General features: G+C 46.2%; 1 protein-coding gene across 1 annotated transcript in view; it reads left to right on the top strand.

Moving 5' to 3' along the window:
• The first annotated feature begins 319 nt into the window (after positions 1 to 319).
• Positions 320 to 11112, top strand: part of PDXDC1 (pyridoxal dependent decarboxylase domain containing 1) — a 60029-nt gene continuing 49236 nt past the window's right edge. Inside the window, exon 1 of the mRNA XM_023189717.1 lies at positions 320 to 558. Coding sequence (XP_023045485.1) covers positions 538 to 558 — 21 coding nt within the window. The 5' untranslated portion in view covers positions 320 to 537. The remainder of the gene's footprint in view (positions 559 to 11112) is intronic.

Raw genomic sequence — 11112 nt, 5'->3', positions numbered from 1 at the left:
ACGCTGTGAGTCCTGCGCATGTGCAAGGGTGCTCGCTCGCTCGCTCACCGCCTTCCTGGCGAATGGCCTGTTCCATTCTCGAGGGATGACGGCGGGAGGGGAGGCGGGAGACTTGGAAGCCTGGGTCCGGAAGTGCAGGTGCGTCACTAGTATTTCCAGCCTTTCACTCCATGAATAATACTTTGTGATTATTATACTTCTACCTTGTTGATTGGGACAGGCTGCTGGAAAGAGTGAGTTTGGTGAACAATCCACCGGGCATCCTCCCCTTTTCACCTACGTACGTTAAGGAGGGCTGGCGTGAGGCCCAGGTACGGAAACCCAGAGGGCTCCGCCCACCTCCACGGGGCCCCGCCCCGCCGCCCCTCAACCCGCAGGTTCGCCAGCCCGCGGCGCCGCCGGGCAGCTCCTCCTCCTCTCCGCCCCGCCGGCCACGGGCGCGGAGGACGTCAGCGCTGCCAGCGTGGAAACAGCGGCGGGGCGCGGGAGGAGGAAGTAGCGCCCGGTACCGCTGGGCCACCACCGGCCGCCTCAGCCATGGACACGTCCCTGGAGAAGGTCCGTACCGGGAGGGGGCGATGGGGACGGCGCTGCGGCCCGGGGCTCCCGCCTCCGAGGCGACTGTTTGCCAGTCTCAAGCTGCCATTGTGACCCGGGCAGGGGGACGCGGGCTGATGGGCCCCGCCTGAGGAGGCCTCGCCGGGAGGGCGGCTGCGTCCCGGGCGCGTCACGGGGCCAGGTGTCTCTCGGGTCCCCGTGGGCCGAAGAGGCTGGGCGGGGTTCCGTGGGGGCCTTGAAGGGCCCGGAGCCCAGGACTGGGACCGTGGGGCCGACCTTGGGCCCTGCCGAGGTTCCGTGAGTGGCCGGCCTGAACTCGGCTGGCCCTTTCGGAGGACTGGGAGCTCTCCGTTGGCGACCCCAGATGCTCCCCGAAAGAAGCCGCAGTTATTTCGGAGCCAGCTGCAAACCTGTAGGTTTTTCTTGGTCTCCAAGTTAGGAATGAAAATTGCTAAAGCAGTGGTTTTCCAACTTCAGCCTGCGTGGGAATCACCTGGGGCCTTTGGTAAAATGTGGAGGTTCAGTCCCGGGGTCAGAACCTCTGGGGGCGGGACCGAGATCTGCATATTTAACCGCCGCCGTTCCCCTCCCACTCCGCCCCACGAAGGGGGTTCCGATGCTAAGCCTGCGAACACCGGGGAGAACCTTTGTGAGTTCCAGAAAGGGGTGGGTATTGCGTAGATTGCGAATTGAGTTTCAGGGATCGCAGCTGCTGCACAACTTCCTGACTCCCCCTTTCCAGTGGCGAGGAGGGATCCCCGAGTCAACTCGAAATCCACTGGTAACAGAGCCTACCTCTGATTTCCTTTTAGGACGGCAGCTTGGTGTACCTGGCTGACTGCTCTACCATGTGAAACGGATCCCAGTGTTAGGGCTTGTAAATGGGAACCGGTTTGGGTTTCTTCATGGATTCCTGCTTTCGGTACCCCACATTCTGCCCTCCCTCAAAGCCCTTCTCTGTGTTCCAGCTTGGGAGTCAGCCTGTCCAGTCCAGTGCACACCCGGCTCTTCATGCATGTGGCATTCAGGAGCAATGCTAGTGTTTTAAGACGGCTACATTTGAATTTTGAGCTGGTAGGAATAATATATTTTGTCTTTTTTCAAGGCAGAAGCTGCTGTAGAGTTGTTCACTTGTCACTGGAGAGTTGACGGCAATAATAGTAAAAGTTAGGCCAGATGTCTTCATGTGCTCACAGTGGTATAGCCTACTCCTCGGTTGCTTAGCATACATTGGGTGGAAGACAAGAAAAAGATAATATGGTTTTCTTGTGCCATCTCTGGAGTGAATGTTACGTGTTTTCCTGGCTGGGAATAAAGTCTTTACGGTCTTCTGATTAGCAGAGTGTCTACCTTTTGGTACTTTAAGTTTGTCAACATAAGCCGTTCTTAAAGCAGGGGGCAATTTATTTCCCCAGGGGACATTTGGCTATCTCTGGGCATATTTTTGATTGTCACAATGGGGGCAGGGAGGTGCTACCGGTACCTAGTGGGTAGAGGCCAGGGACACAGCTAAACATCCTACATTGCACAGGACAGCTTCCCACGCTGGATAATTCTCTGGCCCAAAATGTGAGCAGTGTTGAGACTGAGAAATCCTGGTCAAGATCATGTTTATACCGCCAGCAGTTGAGTACAAAATGATGCAAAGTGGTGTTTTCAATTTCCTAAGAAGGTGGATGGGCTTCATGTGATTGTAATTGGAATCCTAAAGAACTGGGATGATCTTTCCTCCAGGAGTAATTAGCCTTTATAGGAAAATCTGCAGAGTGGGTCGGAATCCTGCTTTAAATATTACTTTTCTGGCGTTTGATCAGTAGATTACAGTGGTTGCTCCTTAAGTGTTAATTGATGATAAAATATCTTAAACTCTCTCAAGATATCAAGAGGGACTGCAATTCCAGTGTGTTTAATATTGGAGCATTCACAAAAATTGCTGTGATCTTTTAGGAATTCGGAACATGTGGGCTGGAAGTTTCTGCCTTAGGTCAGTGTGAAAATTCTGAGTCTAAGTTTTTCAGAACTATGACTGGGACTTAATTTTTTTTTTTTTTTTTAAACTGTTGTCCAGGGTGGAGTGCAGTGGCACGATCTCGGCTCACTGCAACCTCCGCCTCCTAGATTCAAGTGATTCTTCTGCCTCAGCCTCCCGAGCAGCTGTGACTACAGGCGCATGCCACCACACCCGACTAATTTTTGTATTCCCAGTAGAGATGGGGTTTCACCTTGTTGGTCAGGCTGGTCTCAAACTCCTGACCTTGTGATCCGCCCGTCTCAGCCTCCCAAAGTGCTGGGATTACAGGTGTGAGCCACTGCGCCTGGCCAGGACTTACGTTTATATTCCCTGAAGTAATAGAGGGCCTTAGATGGAATGAACAATTTATGTTGGTGCTAATTGGGCAGAAAAGAAAAAGCATTGCTATGATGTGAGTGTTGATGACTTTATGTTCTGAAAAATAGTCTGAGTCAAAGTGAAAGATGCAACTGTGTTCGTTATTCCTGTTTCTTTGAGGAATATACTATGCTGCGTTAAATTCTACATTGTTAGTATAAACTCGAGAGCTATGTGAGCAGTTATGAACCCATTTAAATTGCTCCTTGCATAATTTATACTGATTACAGAAACCACAATGTTATTTGATACTCACCCTCTAAAATTTAAAATAACATCTCTCACTTTAAAATGTAGTATGTGAAAAAAAAAAATGTAGTATGCGATCATCATTTAGTAGAATCACTCGATGATTGGGATTTGGTCCAAATATAATTCTGTCCCTTGCTTTTTCTGTTGATATGTAAACTTGCAGACCTGTGATAACAGAGCCATTTTCTTGTCATGATTTGCTTTTCTTTCACAACAGTATCAGTTTTCTTGTATCTGAGATAGTGATGTCCCAATAAATCAGATGATCAGATGGGCTAATTGAGGAGGCAAGGAATTCAAACTAGGAGAGTAGCAGTAGGGGCTTTGCCCCCGCCCTCCACTGTATGTTCAAGGCATAAGGAACAAGGCCCTGTAGCAGAGCCTCACAGTGTGTACTTAGGTTAATATTCAATAAAGAAAATGCCACAGGAAGCAATCACTATAATCATGAAGATTTTAAGTTATTAAACACATACACCTTTCAGTAAAAACCTGTTATATTATTATTTTTGAGACAGGATCTCTCTCTCTCACCCAGGCTGGAGAGCCGTGGTACAATCTCGGCTCACCGCAACGTCCGTCTCCAGGGCTCAGGAGATCCTCGTGCCTCAGCCTCCTGAGTAGCTGGGACTACAGGCATTCACCCCCACACTGAGCTAATTTAAAAATTTTTTTTAATCGAGACAAGGTCTCGCTCTATTGCCCAGGCTGGTCCCAAACTCCTGGGCTCAAGCCATCCTCTTGCCTTAGCCTCCCAAAGTGCTGGAACTATAAGCATGAGCCACCATGCCAGGTCAAAACCTGCTACTCTAAAGTTGTAGAATAGCCCAGATCTTTTTCTGTTGGTTAAGAGATCTCATTCTTCCTGGGTATTATGTTTAGACAAGGTATGCTACAGTTTGTTTTGCATTTACTTTAATTCTATCCTTGCGCAAACTTAGAGCAGTTTCTCAGCATCAGCACTACTGATATTTTGGGTCAGATAATTCGCTGTTGTGGGGGCAGGCCTGTGCATGGCAGCGTACTTAGCAGTGTCCCTGGCCTCCGCTTAGTAGATGCTAGTCGCACTCCCTACCCCTGGTTGTGACAATAATAAATGTCTCCAGATGGAGACAGCTGTCCCCCAAGGGGTGGAGAGAATTGCCTCTGGTTGAAAGTCCCTAATTTAGGGAATCTAGAGCTACAGTTCCAGTTTGGTAGCCACTAGCCATATTTGGCAGTTTACATTGAGATTAAGATTAAGCACAATTTAACATTCCTTTCCTCAGTCATGCTAGCCACATTTCAAGTGTTCAACAACCACACGTGGCTGATGTCTGCTACATTGGGCAGCACAGACGTGGAACATTTCCATCGCCAAAGAAGGTTCCACTGGACAGTGCTAAGAGCTGGCAATTACTTTTTTTTTCTTTTTTTGAGACGGAGTCTCACTCTGTCGCCCAGGGTAGAGTGCAGTGGCACAGTCTCGGCTCACTGCAACCTCTGCTCTCCGAGTTCAAGCGATTCTCCTGCCTCAGCCTCTCAAGTAGCCGGGATTACAGGTGCCCACCACCACACCTGGCTAATTTTTGTATTTTTAATAGGGATGGGATTTCACCATATTGACCAGGCTGATCTCAAGCTCCTGACCTCAAGTGATCCACCCGCCTTGGCCTCCCAAAGTGCTGGGGTTATAGGTGTGAGCTACCGTGCCCAGCCGGTTACTTGTTATATCTAATTCTCATCTCTGAAAGAGGCAACTTTGACCCTGTTTCTGACCTCAATCAGCACAACTCAGTCCATTTTTGGTTCTTGAACTCATCCTGAGCTAAGCGTTTCTTTCTTCCTATTTGGGCCTAATTTTAGAAAATTCTTTGTCACCTTGCTGTTATGCTAGAGGTTTATAGCAGCATCAATAGAACATTCCTGATCATTAGTTACTGATGAGGACTCCGAGAATATCTATTCCTGCTCCTTCCTTAAAAAGCATGAGAAAAGAACCCCTGTTAGGCAAGGTTGAAATGACCAGTTTCCGTATATGGCTTTGTAGATCCCACTCTTTTATATAGAATGGCAGGAGATGAGAAGCTGTAATTGTAGCTTCCATATAAAGCCAATTCCAATGTTACAATGTGAGGGTTTTGCATACAGGTGCATGGTGGCTAAGGCTGTAAATGATTATCTAATACTGGCTGTCAGGGAAAACTGATAGGACTCGGCCATAATACAAAGTTCCTGATACTAGATATTTATGGCTTTGTTCATTCTTGATTTATTCAAGATTGCAGGGGAAGTCAGTGGCAGAGCTATTGATGGTCCCTATTTCCGTCTTTGCTCCACTGTATCTAGGATTATGAGTTATAGGTAGAAGTTGCTTGAGCTTAATGTCATCTGTTGTCACCTAAAGCAGAAACCTATTTTGATTTTTATATATATATTTTTGAGACGGAATCTTGCTGTCACCCAGGCTGGAGTGCAGTGGCACGATCTCACCTCGATGCAACCTCTGCCTCACTGCAACCTCTGCCTCCTGGGTTCAAGCAATTCTCCTGCCTCAGCCTCCTGAGTAGTTGGGATTATTTTTGTACCACACCTGGCTAATTTTTGTTTTTGTTTTTATTTTTTATTTTTTTGAGATGGAGTCTCGCCCCGTGGCCTAGGCTGGAGTACAGTGGCTCAATCTTGGCTCACTGCAAGCTCCGCCTCCTGGGTTCACGCCATTCTCCTGCCTCAGCTGGGACTACAGATGCCCGCCACCACGCCCAGCTAATTTTTTGTATTTTTAGTAGAGACAGGATTTCACCAAGTGTTAGTCAGGATGGTCTTGATCTCCTGACCTTTGCCTCGGCCTCCCAAAGTGCTGGGATTGCAGGTGTGAGCCACTGCGCCTGGCCAATTTTTGTATTTTTAATACAGATGGGGTTTTGCCATGTTGGCCAGGCTGGTCTGGAACTCCAGTGATCTCAAGTGATCTGCCTGCCTCGGTTCCCAAAGTGCTGGGATCACAGGTGTGAGCCACCATACCCGGCCTTGATGTGTAATTTTTATCAATCGAAGTTGAGCTGTGGCCAAAGCCCAGTGCTGAGTCCTGACAGAGACACAAAGTGAGTAAGATGTGATCCCTGCAGGAGGTCACTTTCTGGTAAGGGGCATACTTTTTGGATAAAACCTTGCATAGAAAGGAGGGATAAAAAGCAGAGGAATTAAGAAACAAGTTGTGAGTGCAAGGAGCAAGTGACCAGGAAAGATTGCATGGAAAAGATTCTTTAGGCAGAATATTTAGCTCAGAATTATGCTTTTCTAGAGTTTAATTGTAAATGTAATGCAACTCTTTATGAGCGTGCCTCATATTATTGCTGGTAGATAAAAATCAAGAAACAGGAAAGCCATTTCATCTTTACCTTTCTGGTTTGATCACGCACTAACAAGCCCTAGGGAAGAAGCTTATCTTAAGGAAGAGTTATAACAGTATCTGCTTCTGTTCAGCAATTTTCTTTTTGTTGCAGAATAAAGGTGTGATTCCAGTTAAACAGTAAAGTTTTTAGAAATAGAGCTTTCCTATTGTATGCTATTTTTCCATCAGTGTCATTATCTGGAAGTGTTTACTCATGTTAGAAGGGCTGTGTGAATCAACACTGCAGTAGTGGTCTCTGGGAACACAGTTTTTTGGAACGCGGAGTTGGATTTCTAGCATCTCCCACATATATCTGAGTCAAGTGATTAGAGGCTTTTTCCCCCCTTCACATACTGTTCTCTGTGACTGAGATGTGATCTGTGCAGTTAACTTTGCTCCCTCCTTTCCACTGTTGGGTATTTTTGCCCTTTTCTTTTCTTTCTTTCTTTCTTTTTTTTTTTTGAGACGGTATTTTGCTCTTGTTGCCTAGGCTGGAGTGCAGTGGCACGATCTCGGTTCACTGTAACCTCTGCCTCCTGGGTTCAAGCAATTCTTCTGTCTCAGCCTCCTGAATAGCTGGGATTACAGGTGCGCACCAACACGCCTGGCTACTTTTTTGTATTTTTCCTAGAAACAGGGTTTCATCATGTTGGCCAGGCTGGCCTGGAACTCCCGACCTCAGGTGGGCCACTGTGCCTGGCCTATTTTTGCCCTTTTCTTTCCTGTTTTCCGCCTATCTTCTTGAGGAATTTGTGAGGTTAAATACTCGTAGTTACACCTTATAAAATACTTGGCTAACCCTTTGTGACTAGAAAGATTATGTTGCTTAATGAGCCAGTAATTACAATATGTCTTCATATTCTCACAGACACACTCAAGGGTAGAGACCATGATGGTTAAGAATAACACTTTCAAATGATATTATCCAGTTCTTAGAAGATGAGAGGAGAACGGCTAGGCGTGCTGACTCATGCCTATACTCCCAGCACTTTGGAAGGCCAAGGTGGGTGGATCACCTGAGGTCAGGAGTTCGAGACCAGCCTGGCCAACATGGTGAAAACCCATCTCTACTAAAAATACAAAAATTAGCAGGTGTGGTGGCTCACGCCTGTAGTCCCAGCTACTCAGGAGATTGCACCACTGCGCTCCAGTGTGGGCAACAGAGTGAGACTCCATCTCAAAAACAAAAAAAGAAGATGGGAGGAGACAAAAGTTCTGGTTCTTAATTATATACTGTAGTATTGAATCAGGCAAAAAGTACTTACAAATGTAGAAACTGAGACTCCAATAAGATAAAGCAGGTTTACAAGTCACTGTATCAACTTGGAGGATACCTGTTCCTCTTCTCTCATCCTTGGCCCGTAAGGAACATTGTGTTCTTGCCGTGGCTTCTCAGAGGTATGTGTTATAGTAGATGTGTGTGGTGTCTGGGGGACTTGTTTAACTACTGCTAGACAGCAGGCACTGTTTGTTTTCGCCTGGGAGGAAAAGAAATGCTTTTTGCAGAGATGAAGTTGAATGATTATCACTGTTCAGGATTTACCTTGTTCAGAAAGCTGTGGGAGGCAAGAGTAGTTGGTAAGTTAGGAACGGCTGTTTGGAGCTTTACTTCTTGCTTTTTATCTCAGCCAAAGATAGGTAGTGATTTTTTATATGTCTGATGCATATGGTATAAACTAGCATTTGATAACACCAAGGTCTTCTAATATGAGCAGCTGGTTTCTCTTTAGCCTTAAGAGGCCCCTGAAATAAGCCCTAAAAGTCCCCCAAATAAGACTATTTCTCTCCTGAAAAAAAACTTTGTTGAAATGAAAGTATTACATACTTCTATTTTTGATGAATGTTATAATTAATATACTTTTAAAAATAAATTTTAGACTTTCTTTTTTTATAGAGGTTGCTTCTCTTAAAAGCCTTCTCTTGTCTGGCTGTGGTGGCTCATGCCTGTAATCCCAGCAGTTTGGGAGGCTGAGGCGGGCAGATCACGAGGTCAGGAGATCGAGACCATCATGGCTAACACGGTGAAACACTGTCTCTACTAAAAATACAAAAAACTAGCTGGGTGTGGTGGCATGCACCTGTGGTCCCAGCTGAGGCTGGGCAGGAGAATTGCTTGAACCTGGGAGGTGGAGGTTGCAGCGAGCCGAGATCACCCTACTGCACTCCAACCTGGGCAACAAAGCAAGACTCCATCTCAAAAAAAAAAAAGAAAAAAAAAGCCTTCTCTTTAAAGGCTTAGCTCTGTATCTCCCAAACAGCAGTTATTCATGTACCATCTGTGAATTTGGCCACATCAGTGTACCACCTATACTATTATTTGCTTAATATTTTCTTTTAAATCTACTTTACGTCGATTTACTCCCCCTTTATGAAAAATTGAGGGACAGTTTACATACAACAAAAATACCCATTTTAGTTATAGAGTTTGTGTTTGGAAGTTGTATATAGGGATATCACCACCAGCATGATCAAGATATGAAGCATTGACCTGGTACAGTGGCACACACCTGTAATTTCAGCACTTTGGGAGGCCAAGGCAGGAGGATCATCTGAGCCCAGGAGTTTGAGGGCAGCCAGGGCAACATAGTGAGACCCCCATCTCTATTAAAAAAAAAAAAAAACTTAGCCAGGCTTGGTGGCATACACCTGTAGTCGCAACTACTTGAGAGGCTGAGGTGAGAGGATCACTTGAGCCCAGGAGGGTGAGGCTGCATTGAGCCACGATAGTGCGGCTGCACTTGGCCTGGGTGACAGAGTGAGACCTTGTCTCAAAAAACAAGTCCCCTACCCACCCACCTGAAAAAGGTACAGAGCGTTTCCATCTCCCTGAAAATGTCCCTTTGCAGTGGATCCCTGCCCTGCTTTCTGTCATTCTCACCCTCTTTACCCCCCCCCCCCCTCCCCGCCCCCCCCCCTTTTTTTTTTAACTTCAATTTGTGCTCAACTGTAATGTCTCTGTATTCTGGGATTTGAGGTGTGTGTGTGGGTTTTTGTTTTTTCCAAATCACATAAAGGTGTGTGTGTGTGTGTATTTATTTATTTTTGAGACAGACTCTCATCCTGTCATCCAGGCTGGAGTGCAATGGTGCCATCTCAGTTCACTGCAACCTCCGCCTCCTGAGTTCAAACGATTCTCCTGCCTCAGCCTCCTGAGTAGCTGGGGTTACAGGCACACCACCACGCCCAGCTAATTTTTTGTATCTTTAGTAGAGACAGGGTTTGACCATGTTGGACAGGCTGGTCTCAAACTCATGACTTCGTGATCCGCCCGCCTCTGCCTCCCAAAGTGCTGGGATTACAGGCATGAGCCACTGCTGTCGGCCAAATATATAATTTTTTAAATTCACACTGGTGAACTGGTTTAACTGAGGAAAGTGTTTATTAGTGTGTTTTCAAAAGATGATTCCCCCCTCCCCCCAAAACAGAGTCTTGCTCTGTCACGTAGGCTGGAGTGCAGTGGTGCATTCTTGGCTCACTGCAACCTCCACCTCCTGGGTTCAAGCGATTCTCCTGCCTCTGCTTCCTGAGTAGCTGGGATTACAGGTACCCACCATCGTGCCTGACTAATTTTTGTATTTTTACATAATTAGTCTCGATCTAATTATGTAAAAATTACATATCCTGACCTCGATCTCCTGACCTCGTGATCTGCCCACCTCGGCCTCCCAAAGTGCTGGGATTACAGGTGTGAGCCACTGCGCCTGGCCTAAGATGAAACAATTTTTAAAGTGACTAGTTCATTAATTCTCAAATCTTAGGCTCTAAAGACTCCTTTTATTTTACTGTAGCTTCTACTTTTGGAAGATAGGATAAACAGCTTTTTTCTTTTTTTTTTTTTTTTTTTTTGAGACGGAGCTCCACCTTCCAGGTTCACGCCATTCTCCTGCCTCAGCCTCCTGAGTAGCTCGGACTACAGGTGCTCACCACCATGCCCGGCTAATTTTTTGTATTTCTAGTAGAGATAGGGTTTCACTGTGTTAGCCAGGATGGTCTCCATCTCCTGACCTCATGATCCACCCATCTCGGCCTCCCAAAGTGCTGGGATTACAGGCGTGAGCCACTGCGCCTGGCCTTGCCAATTTATAATTTTCTATTAGCTGTTTTGAAAAATTGAGAGTTGCTCCCTGACCTCCTTAATCGTCTTACATTGTGTTTGATTCTTGACTTTTCCTCCAACATTTAAATTGTCAGAACTTTTAAGCAATGTTAACATTACATATGTAATATTTCTTCTGATAGTGAGGGAGTATTTTAATATCCCATACTGTCTGAAAGTGATAAAAATCACGTAGCATAAAAACGATTCTTGGCCAGGCAATGTGGCTCACATTTCTAATCTCAGCACTTTGGGAGGCCAAGGCAGGAGGATTGCTCGTGAAGCCAGGAGTTTGAGATCAGCCTGGGCAACATAGTAAGACCTTGTCTCTCCAAAAAAATTTTAAAAATTAGCTAAGTATGGTGGCATGTGCCTGTAGCCCTGTCTGCTCAGGGGGCTGAGGTTAGAGGATCACTTGAGCCCAGGAATTCAAGGCTATGGCCA

The sequence above is a fragment of the Piliocolobus tephrosceles genome, chromosome 17 (assembly GCF_002776525.5).
Source record: "Piliocolobus tephrosceles isolate RC106 chromosome 17, ASM277652v3, whole genome shotgun sequence".
Taxonomy (NCBI): Eukaryota; Metazoa; Chordata; class Mammalia; order Primates; family Cercopithecidae; genus Piliocolobus; species Piliocolobus tephrosceles.
Note: the sequence above shows the minus strand (reverse complement) of the source record. Positions and strands in the feature narration are given on the sequence as shown.